This window comes from Argopecten irradians, chromosome 5 (genome assembly GCF_041381155.1).
Source record: "Argopecten irradians isolate NY chromosome 5, Ai_NY, whole genome shotgun sequence".
NCBI lineage: Eukaryota > Metazoa > Mollusca > Bivalvia > Pectinida > Pectinidae > Argopecten > Argopecten irradians.
The window spans coordinates 50,035,012-50,048,886 of record NC_091138.1 but is presented as its reverse complement, the minus strand read 5'-3'; the positions used below and the strand labels follow the sequence as shown (position 1 = coordinate 50,048,886).

General features: G+C 38.3%; 1 protein-coding gene across 5 annotated transcripts in view; it reads left to right on the top strand.

The window, feature by feature from the left end:
- Nucleotides 1-13,875, top strand: part of LOC138324137 (TOM1-like protein 2) — a 134,513-nt gene that overhangs the window by 23,242 nt on the left and 97,396 nt on the right. For all 5 annotated transcript variants that reach the window (XM_069269221.1, XM_069269222.1, XM_069269220.1 and 2 more), the window contains exon 2: nt 9,204-9,288. In XM_069269221.1, coding sequence (XP_069125322.1) covers nt 9,204-9,288 — 85 coding nt within the window. The remainder of the gene's footprint in view (nt 1-9,203; nt 9,289-13,875) is intronic.

Sequence of the window (13,875 nt, the reverse complement as noted above, 5' to 3'; positions counted from 1 at the left end):
TAACGGAATTAACTTAGATAAAGTTCTTAAATTTACAAGCACTAAATTAAAAAAACCCACAATCGTTACAGTAGTATTCAAAATGTAATTTAATCTGAGAGAGAAAAAAAGTAAATTTCTTTTTAATTCTTAGCTCACCTGGCCCAAAGGGCTGGTGAGCTTATGTCATGGCGCGGTGTCCGTCGTCCGTCCGTCCGTCCGTCCGTCCGTCAGTCCGTCCGTCAACATTTCCTTTAAATCGATTGTAACCAAATTTGGCCACAAACATCCTTGGGGGAGGGGAAACAGAACTTGTATAAATTTTGGCTCTGGTCCCCCAGGGGCAGGAGGGGCGGGGCCCAATAGGGGTAATAGAGGTAAATCCTTTAAATCGCTACTTGTCCTAGAGTTCTGCATGGATTGTAACCAAAATTAGCCACAAACATCCTTGGGGGAAGGGGAACAGAACTTGTATAAATTTTGGCTCTGATCCCCCGGGGGCAGGAGGGGCGGAGCCCCTCAGGGGAAATAGAGGTAAATCCTTTAAATCGCTACAAGTCATGGAGTTCTGAATGGAATGTAACCAAATTTGGTCACAAACATCCTTGGGGGAAGGGGAACAGAACTTGTATAAATTTTGGCTCTGACCCCCCGGGGGCAGGAGGGGCGGGGCCCAATAGGGGTAATAGAGGTAAATCCTTTAAATCGCTACTTGTCATAGAGCTCTGAATTGAATGTAACCAAATTTGGCCACAAACATCCTTTGGGGAAGGGGAACAGAACTTGTATAAATTTTGGCTCTGGTCCCCCGGGACAGGAGGTGCGGGGCCCAATAGGGGAAATAGAGGTAAATCCTTTAAATCGCTACTAGTCATAGAGTTCTACATGAATTGTAACCAAATTTGGCCACAAACATCCTTGGGGGAAGGGGAACAGAACTTGTATAAATTTTGGCTCTGACACCCCATGGGCAGGAGAGGTGGGTCCAATATAGAGGAAATAGAGGTAAATCCTTAAATCACTACTAGTCATAGAGTTCTGCATGGAATGTAACCAAATTTGGCCTCAAACATCCTTTTTGGAAGGGGAACAGAACTTGTACAAATTTTGGCTCTGGCCTCCCGGGGGCTGGACGGGTGGTCCCAATAGGGGAAATAGAGGTAAATCCTATTAATCGCTACTTGTCCTAGAGTTTTGCTTGGATAGTGATCAAATTTGGCCATAAAAATCCTTGGGGGAAGGGGAACAGAACTTGTATATATTTTGGCTCTGACCACCGGGGGCAGGAGGGGCGGGGCCCAATAGGGGAAATAGAGGTTAATCCTTTAAATCGCTACTAGTCATAGAGTTCTGAATGGAATGTAACCAAAATTGGCCACAAACATCCTTGGGGGAAGGGGAACAGAGTTTGTATAAATTTTGGCTCTGGTCCCCCGGGGGCAGGATGGGCGGGGCCCAATAGGGGAAATAGAGGTAAATCCTTTAAATCGCTACTTGTCGTAGAGTTCTGCATGGATTGTAACCAAATTTGGCCACAAACATCCTTGGTAGAGGGGGAACAGAACTTGTACAGGGTTCGCACAGGCTTGAAAAGGCCTTGAATTTTGAGTGTCTGCCTTGAAAGGCCTTGAAATTGATATATGGCCTTGAAAGGCCTTGAAAAATGGTCGTATAGCCTTGAAAACATAATTATAGGCCTTGAATTTACTTAATCTATCACAGACATCTTCTAATTTTGGTGGTTAATTGCAGAAAAATCGTTAAAATTTTCTTAACCCTTACCACGCTTATCACGGCATATTGACAACAAAATGAAAATGACGTTTGTGGAGTCTCTAGAATGTACCACCTGTTATCAGTAATATGATACTCGGAACACATCTGGTTTTATCACTATCTAATAAAAGAAGAATCAGGGTCTTCTGTGGGTTTGTTATTTATGAGGGGTTAAGTATTAATAAGATATAGACAGATAACTGAGCTGGATCAGTCAGCATCACTAGCCGGCTACAAAAACATGGCGGGGAGCCTGGCTATCATCAGAAGGTGAGGATAATAATGATGACACCATTTTGATATCATATTAAATTCTGACAGTGAATTGGATTAGTTTAATGGTTTTCTATAGATATTGTTCAAGGCAATTCATAGTTAAAGATCGGCAATTTGAGATGGTAAAATCATAGTTAAATATCGATATTTTGAAACGTACAATCTCCAAAAGATCAGGACCTTCTTACAGATGTTGAGATAGGGTGAAAGGGGTTGGTTATGAGTTAGATATAGCGATGTATGGGAAAGTTAGAGGAATTGAGGCATCTGTAATGTCAAGCTTGTTCAAGGAAATTGAAGTTATAACGGAAGACTAAGAGTATGGCTTTCTAGTTTTTATTTGACAATGATGTGATGGTTAGATTGAAATTTCTCAAATTATTTGTTCACTTAAAACTGTCTGCAAATTCGTCAGATATCATCAATATAAGGGATTAATGTGAGAAGAATGAAAGAAACATTTTTATTTTCTTGTCAATATGAAATTCTTATGCTTATAATATTGCTATAAGGGCCTTGAATTTTATCATCAAAAGCCTTGAAAAGGCCTTGAAAAGCCTTGAATTTCATATCTTGATTTCTGTATGAACCTTGCTAGTTGTGCATATTGCATTTTGGGACCGATTGGTCAACAAGATGGCAGACATCATTCTTTAGTGGGTGCAAAGATCCCTCTGGAATCTCTTGTTAGCTCACCTGGCCCGAAGGGCCGGTGAGCTTATGTCATGGCGCGGCGTCCGTCGTCCGTCCGTCCGTCCGTCAACATTTCCTTTAAATTGCTACTAGTCATAGAGTTCTGGATGGTTTGTAACCAATTTTGGCCACAAACATCCTTGGGGGAAGGGAAACAGAACTTGCATAAGTTTTGGCTCTGACCCCAAGGGGGCAGGAGGGGCGGGGCCCAATAGGGGAAATAGAGGTAAATTCTATAAATCGCTACTTGTCCTAGAGTTCTGCATGGATTGTAACCAAATTTGGCCAGAAACATCCTTGGGGGAAGGGGAACAGAACTTGTATAAATTTTGACTCCCCGGGGGCAGGAGGGGCGGGGCCCAATAGGGAAAATAGAGGTAAATTCTATAAATCGCTACTTGTCCTAGAGTTTTGCTTGGATAGTGATCAAATTTGGCCATAAACATCCTTGGGGGAAGGGGAACAGAACTTATATATTTTGGCTCTGACCCCCGGGGGCAGGAGGGGCGGGGCCCAATAGGGGAAATAGAGGTAAATCCTATAAATCACAACTTGTCCTAGAGTTCTGCATGGATTGTAACCAAATTTGGCCACAAACATCCTTGGGGGAAGGGGAACAGAACTTGTATAAATTTTGGCTCTGACCCCACGGGGACAGGAGGGGCGGGGCCAAATAGGGGAAATAGAGGTAAATCCTATAAATCGCTACTTGTCCTAGAGTTCTGCATGGATTGTAACCAAATTTGGCCAGAAACATCCTTGGGGAAGGGGAACAGAACTTGTATTAATTTTTGCTCTGGTCCCCTGGGGGCAGGAGGGGCGGGGCCCAATGGTGGAAATAGAGGTAAATCCTTTAAATCGCTACTAGTCATAGAGTTCTAAATGGAATGTAACCAAAATTGGCCACAAACATCCTTGGGGAAGGGGAACTGAACTTGTATAAATTTTGGCTCTGGTCCCCCGGGGGCAGGATGGGCGGGGATAAGTAGCGATTTAAAGGATTTACCTCTATTTCCCTTATTGGGCCCCACCCCTCCTGCCTCCTTCCCCAGACATCTGTTAACACCTCATGACCAGAGGTTTAGTATAGATTGATAATAGTCACACTTTGTTTTTACTGGAAAAGCTTTGAATGCTTTTCCAGTACTGTCAGTGGTCATGGTGACACAACTAATTTAAATGTGATTGACCTCTCTGTTGCATGCAGTTTTTTTTTCTTTTTCTCTTTCTAGAACAAATATGCTGCCATAGTGCAGTTTAATTGCAATTAACAACTTCTATGGTATTTCCTTAAATAGAATAGTTTCAAACATGTCTGCAAAACTTTGGCATGAACTTCTATAATTGAAAAATAATGAGGATAATTTGCATCAGTGGTAGCGATCAGTGGCCTAATTCTCAGCAGTTATTTGCATATATTTAATCATACTTCCGTTTTGGGTAACACTAAATGAAGGAATTGTTTGGATTTTGGTATGTAATTAAGTACTCATTATCTATTATATAATGACAATTTTTGAATTCATCGTGACATAAGAAAGACACAAAAGTTGTTTGTGTTTACATTTATTATATTGAATTTTTAAAAAAAATTTGAAATGTTAATGTAAAACAAGATCGATAATTTTGTAGGGTCACAAAAGTTATTAACTTACCGTATCATCACCTTCTGAACAATTTGATTAAAACAAAGAAATGTCAATTTTTTCATAACGTGGGTCGTCTTATGTTTCCTGCCTTCGTCCTAAATACCGCATGATAGTTGAATATCACTGCGCCAGACGACAAAACAGCGAAATGACTCTCCACTATTATCATATATTACGAAGGAAATCTTACATATGTTTGGTGTTGTAAGGTGTTGTAACCTCATCTTAGGTCATCAGTATACATTTTCTGATGTTATTAATGTTTTAAAGAAACATTTATGTTTTACTCCGGAAAGGCAGTGGGCCTTTATAAGCTTCTTGTTTAGAATTGAAACAAATTTGAGTGATCAATAACAGTCCTTATAGGCTTAGGATTGGCATGGAAATTTTTGCAAGATATGTGAAATTTGATCCTTTAAATTATTTATACTAGTCTTACTAGATTTATACATGTCAAACTTCATGACTATACATTTGTACTAACAATTATAATTACAACAGGGCAAGCTGATGAAAACAAAAAAACAGCTATGTAAAATCTGATAAAAATGTATTTGACAAGTAAAAACACTGATAAAAAAGTAATTATAAAAACAGTAACATCTGACCTATCACCTGATATTTTCTGGTATTTTATAATGCGCATTTTCATTGATAAGGAAAAATGACAGGAATACAGTAAAATAAGTAGTCTCTAGATCTTCTACATAAGGGGAAATAATTATTGTCTGATGATCTTCTACACCAGCAAAGATAATTATAGTCAGTATATCTTCTACACTAGGGGAGATAATTATAGTCTGTAGATCTTCTACACCAGGGGAGATGATTATAGTCTGTAGATCTGCTACACCAGGGGAGATCATTATAGTCTGTAGATCTGCTACACCAGGGGAGATCATTATAGTCTGTAGATCTGCTACACCAGGGGAGATCATTATAGTCTCATATGATCAGAGTCAGTATATCTTCTTCATCAGGGGAGATAATTATAGTCTGTGGATCTTCTACACCAGGGGAGATCATTATAGTCTGTAGATCTGCTACACCAGGGGAGATCATTATAGTCTCATATGATCAGAGTCAGTATATCTTCAACATCAAGGGAGATAATTATAGTCTGTAGATCTTCTACAACAGGGGAGATAATTATAGTCTCATATGATCAGAGTCAGTATATCTTCTTCATCAGGGGAGATAATTATAGTCTGTAGATCTTCTACACCAGGAGAGATCATTATAGTCTGTAGACCTTCTCCATCAGGGGAGATAATTATAGTCTGTATATCTTCTTCATCAGGGGAGATAATTATAGTCTGTTGATCTTCTACACCATGGGACATAATTATAGTTTGTAGATCATATCTTATACATCAGGGGAGATAATTATAGTTTGTAGATTATATTTTCTACATCAGGGGAGATAATTATATAGTCATTAAAGGGACAATTCTGTGAGGCTTAAATTCTAAAAAGGTACTCAAGTTGTTTGATTCAATGTTCCTGTTTTACGGCTTCAGAAAGATAATGATGGAAGGCTAATTAGTTATTTTGCTAGGAAATGCTGCTGGATGTTGTCAACACATTATATACATAACTACAAATCGTAATACCGAAGACTATTCTGTTATGACATTCCAGTGGTTAAGCTCCCTGATTTATAGCTAACCTTTTGGTTGATCAATTGCTGTTCTATCTTTTCTAATTAACAAAAATCACACCATCTAGGTGCTAAACTATCAATGTCTTGTTTTAGAAACATATGATACTAATATGTAAATTTTAGCCTTACTTTATATAAAGCTGAACAGTAAACCATTTGAGAATTAGGGAGCATCTAGTCCACCATATTTCGTCCAGCTGGATCTGAGGAGATTGAGGCATTACTATGTCTTGCTGATACTTTTATGTTATAGGGGGAGATTGAGTAAGTAGTGTATCTTCCTGTCCTCTCACATTGGCCTTCTTAGGTACAATCTAATTAAAATTGTAATTCCACTCCACTATATATGATGTGCTTTGATATGCTCCAATACACGATCTAACAACTTCTTGATCGGGATCACCTCACCATGACCCCTGGCCTAGAATCATAACAACTCGGGACATACAAGCTAGAAGCCATTTATGTTTCCAAGAGAATCAACACACAGAAAATTTCGTAGGTGAAACATTGATTGGTCATGGCTAATAATAGATGTCATGCTGAGGTGACCCTGAACGGAGAATTGTTAGATCTTGTACTGGAGCGTATTGTAGAGCATTATTAGCCTACCTGGCCTGAAGGGCCGGTGAGCTTATGTCATGGCGCGGCGTCAGTCGTCCGTTGTCTGTCGTTCGTCGTCCGTCGTTCGTCGTCCGTCTGTCAACATTTCCTTTAAAATTGCTACTAGTCATAGAGTTCTGCATGGATTGTAACCAAATTTGGCCACAAACATCCCTGGGGGAAGGGGAACAGAACTTGTATAAATTTTGGCTCTGACCCCCAGGGGACAGGAGGGGCAGGGCCCAATAGGGGAAATAGAGGTAAATTCTTTACATCGCTACTAGTCATAGAGTTCTACATGAATTGTAACCAAATTTGGCCACAAACATCCTTGGGGGAAGGGGAACAGAATTTGTATAAATTTTGGCTCTGACCCCTGGTTGGCAGGAGGGGCGGGGCCCAATAGGGGAAATAGAGGTAAATCCTATAAATCGCTACTTGTCCTAGATTTCTGCATGGATTGTAACCAAAATTGGCCATAAGCATCCCAGGGAAGGGGGAACAGAACTTGTATAAATTTTGGCTCTAACCCACCGGGGGCAGGAGGGGCGGGGCCCAATAGGGGAAATAGAAGTAAATCCTTTAAATTGCTACTAGGCATATAGAGTTCTGAATGGAATGTAACCAAATATAAACCACAAACATCCTTGGGGGAAGGGGAACAGAACTTGAATAAATTTTGGCTCTGGTCCCCTGGGAGCAGGACGGGTGGGGCCCAATAGTGGAAATAGAGGTAAATCCTATAAATCGCTACTTGTCCTAGAGTTTTGCTTGGATTGTGACCAAATTTGGCCATAAACATCCTTGGGAGAAGGGGAACAGAACTTGTATAAATTTTGGCTCTGACCCCCTGGGGGCAGGAGGGTTGGGGCCCAATAGGGGATTTAGAGGTTAATATTAAAATTCCTTCAGAAAAGAAACAATGAACCTGTATTCAGATCATTACTTGGCATAACAAACCAGGCGAGCGATACAGGCCCTCTGGGCCTCTTGTAGTGAAGCGGAATTACAAGTCTAATTTTTAGCTCACCTGGCCCGAAGGGCTGGTGAGCTTATGTCATGGCACTGCGTCCGTCGTCCGTCCGCGTCCGTCGTCCGTCTGTCTGTCAACGTTTCATTTAAATCGCTACTTGTCATAGAGTTCTACATGGATTGTAACCAAATATGGCCACAAACATCCTTGGGGGAGGGGGAACAGAACTTGTACAAATTTTGGCTCTGTCCCCCCGGGGGCAGGAGGGGCGGGGCCCAATAGGGGAAATAGAGGTAAATTCTTTAAATCGCTACTTGTCCTAGAGTTCTGCATGGATTGTAACCAAATTTGGCCACAAACATCCTTTGGGGAAGTGGAACAGAACTTGTATAAATTTTGGCTCTGATCCCCCAGGGGCAGGAGGGGCTGGGCCCAATAGGGGAAATAGAGGTAAATTCTTTAAATCGCTACTTGTCCTAGAGTTCTACATGGATTGTAACCAAATTTGGCCACAAACATCCTTGGGGGAAGGGGAACAGAACTTGTATAAATTTTGCTCTGGCCCCCCGGGGGCAGGACAGGTGGGGCCCAATAGGGGAAATAGAGGTAAATCCTTTAAATCGCTACTAGTCATAGAGTTCTGAATGGAATGTAACCAAATTTGGCCACAAACATTCTTGGGGGAAGGGAAACTGAACTTGTATAAATTTTGGCTCTGGTCCGCCAGGGGCAGGAGGGGCAGGGCCCAATAAGGGAAATAGAGGTAAATCCTTTAAATCACTACTAGTCATAGAGTTCTACATGGATTGTAACCAAATTTGGCCACAAACATCCTTGGGGGTAGGAGAAGAGAACTTGTATAAATTTTGGCTCTGACCCTCCAGGGGCAGGAGGGGGGCCCAATAGGAGAAATAGAAGTAAATCCTTTAAATCGCTACTAGTCATAGAGTTCTACATGGATTGTAACCAAATTTGTCCACAAACATCTTTGGGGGAAGGGGAACAGAACTTGTATAAATTTTGGCTCTGATCCCCCGGGGGCAGGAGGGGCGGGGCCCAATAGGGGAAATAGAGGTAAATCCTTTAAATCGCTACTAGTCATAGATTTCTGCATGGATTGTAACCAAATTTGGCCACAAATATCCTTGGGGGAAGGGGAACAGAACTTGTATAAATTTTGGCTCTGATCCCCCGGGGGCAGGAGAGGTGGGGCCCAATAGGGGAAATAGAGGTTAATTCTTTAAATCGCTACTAGTCATAGAGTTCTGCATGAAATGTAACCAAATTTGGCCACAAACATCCTTTGTGAAAGGGGAACAGAACTTGCATAAATTTTGCTCTGGCACCCCGGGGGCAGGACAGGTGGGGCCCAATAGGGGATTTAGAGGTTAATATTAAAATTCCTTCAGAAAAGAAACAATGAACCTGTATTCAGAACATTACTTGGCATTATAAACCAGGTGAGCGATAAAGGCCCTCTGGGCCTCTTGTAATTAGATTGTCTTTGGTACATATGGTCATTTACGTCTTGCAGATAATTCTTGTCATTTTGTTTAGTTTCCACTTTCCAGTTACAATGTATATGTTACAGAGAGAGCTACAGATGGATCCCAGGCCTCAGAGAACTGGGGACTGTTTATGGAAGTGTGTGATATGATCAATGAGACTGACGAAGGGTTAGTATCTCTGACTTTGTTAATCATATATACACAGGCTCATCCCGGCTGCCATAGTTGCTAGTGAAAAGACTTAGTATAGAATCTTACATTTTCTTTCCACTGACAGCTGTTTGTGGTATTATGTTACTGGTACATATATATTGTTCAGATCCTAACATGTTTTATATGAATTATAAATAGGGCATACCATGGTTTTTATGTAATGTATTAATTATATTTAGTATAAATCCTGTTATTGTATTGGAAACTAGTTTGTATTTGATTAATTAACTTCATTAATTCTTACACAGATGTTTATTCAGTAGACATCTTCGTATAGCTCAGAAAAATAAGTTATTTCAGTTATTGTTCTATATCTAAAAGCCACAACACAACCTCTGGTTAATACTTTTATTTAAAGGTGATATATATTGAACTAGTTGTTATAAGGTAATTCTGTAAAGCTAGATGTGCTGTAATGGATCTGAGATATTTGTGTTACCATGCTGTCAGAATTTGGTCTGGAATGAGTCACTTACACAATACACACACTATCAGTGTAGATAGGAGATTTACACATACATTACTCTATACTTTCCATACAGTACCTGAACCGTTTAACGTTCCCAGCCTAACGCAAACGCAACGCAAAAAATTTGTCCGTTAGCTAACGCTAACGATTGCTAACGCTAACAATTAATGATTAACGATCAATGATTAATGCAATACCGGCTAACGATTAACGATTAACACAAAACGATCGGCTAGGATAAACCGGAAGTACTATATAATCACAGACACGGCTTGACGGTAAAAAATTACAGATCTTGACGTTCTGAAATACGGGAGTATGTTCAGGATATTTTGCCTATGAAAACTATATGGACACGATGAAGTCAAAGACAACTGTACTCAATGCGAAGTTTCCACTTTACATGTACAAAATGTACGTTTACAAAATGAATTACATGTGTAACTGTATGTATAAGAAAGAATGGTATTATTCTAGAGTGTCATATTTGCCCGATATTTTAAGAAATAACAAATTGTTACAACAACTCTTTACTGATAATAGCACAATGAAGTCAAACATGACGAATAAAAGATTTTCACACATACACATTTAAAATGCAGTAAATCAAATTTCCATCTATATCAGAGACTTAGATATAATAAATACTATACATCGCTGTCTATATGATATGCTTGATTTCTATTATCAATATTTCATAACTCAACAATTGTAATAAGTTACATTTTACAGTGTTTCCTGCATCAATCACAAGTTTCAGTTTGTTTTATTTTCAGATTGTTGAAAGGCTCTTCCGCTTACATTGTACCATGAAAAATCTATTCTCGGAATATTTTTTCACAACGGATTATATTAATAGGGTGTGCATTCATGATAATGTATATACAGTATATGTGTATATAAAAGCTCATTGCTTACAATTAACTAGGCATCCATTTTAGGGTCGTACATTTACAAATGTACGTAAATACGTCACAGCAGAAACATATATGTTTCTGGTCACAGCTACTGTAATAAAGATTAAACATTTGAATTCGTGTTTTGTCATTTGCAGTTCTCTCATTATATACACGTAGTTCATGCATATAATAAAGATATAAAGAATGAAAATATTTCACTTACAGTTATTTATTTTCACATTCAGTCAATAATGTATAATCATTGATGACAACGACGATGAAGACAGTGATGCACATGCATACATGTATGTACATTGAAGATTGTAAAATTGCATTACGACAAATTTTCTACGTATATTTGTAACTGGTGTAAGAAATAAAGTTATTTGATCACATTTCACATCAAGCAACTCTTCAATTTACAGTTATAAACAAATTAATTATTCATACAATGTGTAGGTGTAAGCTAAAGCATATTGTAAACACCAAAACTTTCAAATAGGACAGTACGTTAAATGTACTGTCACATTGTACGGGGCACAGGTAAGTTGGGTATAAAGTTAATCTCCCTCCCAAGAAGGTGTTAATTACAGCTGAACTTCGCCCGTGGCCAGCGACAGGGGGTCGACACAGGGTAACACCTGTCGTGACCTACATACCTGTAAAGGTAAAATACCCGTTCGCGTCACGCTGGGAATTGAAGAGATTCCAGGTACAAATAACAACGAACACATGTGAGAAGGTGATTGTCCAGTTTTTATTGATAGAGCAGAAACGTATATCCGTGTCTGATTTGACACGCGTACAGTACGTGTGAAGGCTTACGATGTAACGTACCTGCACAGTTCGAATTCTGTACACGTGTTCTACATGTAGATGTAGGTATACTCGTACATTACACACATTCTTGTATGTGAAGTAATGCAGACGTTTACATCTTTTTCATTCTCTTTTCCATTTTCATATAAATACAAATACATATTTTTGCGTTTTAAAAATATGTACATGTAAATGCCAAATCTCACTTCTTCCCCGTGTTTAAACTCGTCATGTTAATGATTTTTAAACTTCACGAATTTATTTACAAATCTCTGGAGTCTTTCTTTTTTTGCATTCTTCGTATATTGATAATATTTAACATAACAAGTGATAATATTTAACATAACAAGAACAATATTATGCAGCGTGTTTGTAATAACATTTTAATATTTTTATTATTTGTTTTAGCTATTTTCTTGTGTAATCTTTCAGTTGTGGTGGATTCTTTCAAAAATAATGCCTTTGACATTAATATTCTGTAAGACAGTTTCGTTAATATTTGAATTGCTTTTGAAGAAATAATAATAATAATAACAGAAACATATATACATATATGATATATGTTTCTGATAATAATAAAAAAGTGAAAAAATCAGATAAGCTTTGTAGTTTTGATAATTAATACATTTATTATTTCTGTAAATTGACTGAATAAAAAATGGTCTGTCATTTAAATACGAAGTATTTCAGAACGATTTCACGGATCGGAACGTCATGTATACGATCTTGTTACATATTTCTATTTCAACCACATCTAACAAACATATATACACCCAAAAGAGATATAAAATACAATATACTTTATTTTTTTTTATGATCGCTTCTACACGAAGTGGTAAACGTAATATCTTAGAAGAATAAAAATGAACAACAAATCTGGATCGTCAAAGCGTCTCACCGGTATTTGGTTCTATTTTTAGTGGTTAACGTTAGCGGAAGTGGATCCTGCTAACGATTAACGCAAACGATTTCTAACGCAAACGATTGCTAACGCAATTAACTAACGATTAACGATTGCTATTGCAAACGATAACGATTAACGATAAACGATTGCTAACACTAACGATTGCTAACGGAAATAACGCAAACGAAACGCAAATTTGGGAACGTTAAACGGTTCAGGTACTGGATCAATTCATGTTTTTTTCTGAAATTTTCACTATCCTTAAAGATGCTCCATCGCCGACAGAACATACATGATAATCGTCATTTAAGGAATAATTGGTGTTTAATCATGTATATATATGTTTAATTAACACAAAAAGAAATATAAAACAATTTATTTTGCCTTTGGTGCATGTGCAATCAGTACTTCATTCCATATAGGATATAGTGCCACAGATTTTTTTTCGGGATGCAATTAATTGTTTTTTAAACACAAAGGCATGTATATGCCTTGTGTTTATACAAGCACGTATGGCTGACCTACTCATTTAAATGCGGTTGACCTCTCATTTAAATGCGATTTTTTCTTTATCATCTTCTTATTAATACCTACCTTCCATTACACATCTTTGAATTAACGAATATCTATAATGACGATTTAATATGGGAATAAGATACCAAGGACTCATAAAAAAGTACGATAAAGTTGCTATTTACGTACAATGGTCAAGACAATTTGTATAAATTATGATGACTGGTGGCCTTATTTCTGCCCGTCATTTGCATATGTGTACGTACAGTTGTATCTGCCCAACTTTCGGTTGAAAGAAGGTCACACTAAAGACAGGGTTTTGTCGATATTATTACGTGTAAATGTGAAATAATGTTCAGCAATTATATATAAAGCAATTGATATTCACAAAACAATCATGAACGGCCATGAGCGAGGTCTTTGTAACACGTGTGTAAAACTAGGAAACTTGTGAAGTGAAATCGGTTGATCGCTGGGATCTGACGGCACTATTCCATACTCAGTACATACTCGGAGGGCCTACCACAGAAACTAAAGTGTACCGATGTTATTTAAGCAATGATATAATAACAATCCTCATCAGACATGCCAAATGAAGTGGAAGTTCTCTGTACTTTCAGAATCTCGATCGTTACAGTTTTCACGACATGCCGTAAAATGTTAAAGTTGTAGTACATGTGATTTCGATCTTATTATTTATATTACATGAAGCATTATCCAAATAAAACAACATAATGCCTGTTAAATGTTTACTAAACAGAGTATTAACAACAAAACTTGTCGGAAGCGACAGTTCTTTCTTTAGAGAGTGTGTCTACGACATTCTTTTGTGACACATATGTGTTAGTCACATGATTATTCAGTGCGGGAAATGCAGGCGTGTGTGTTTGTTTACATAATGTCTGATTGCTGAATGTAAACAAATACGGACACATACT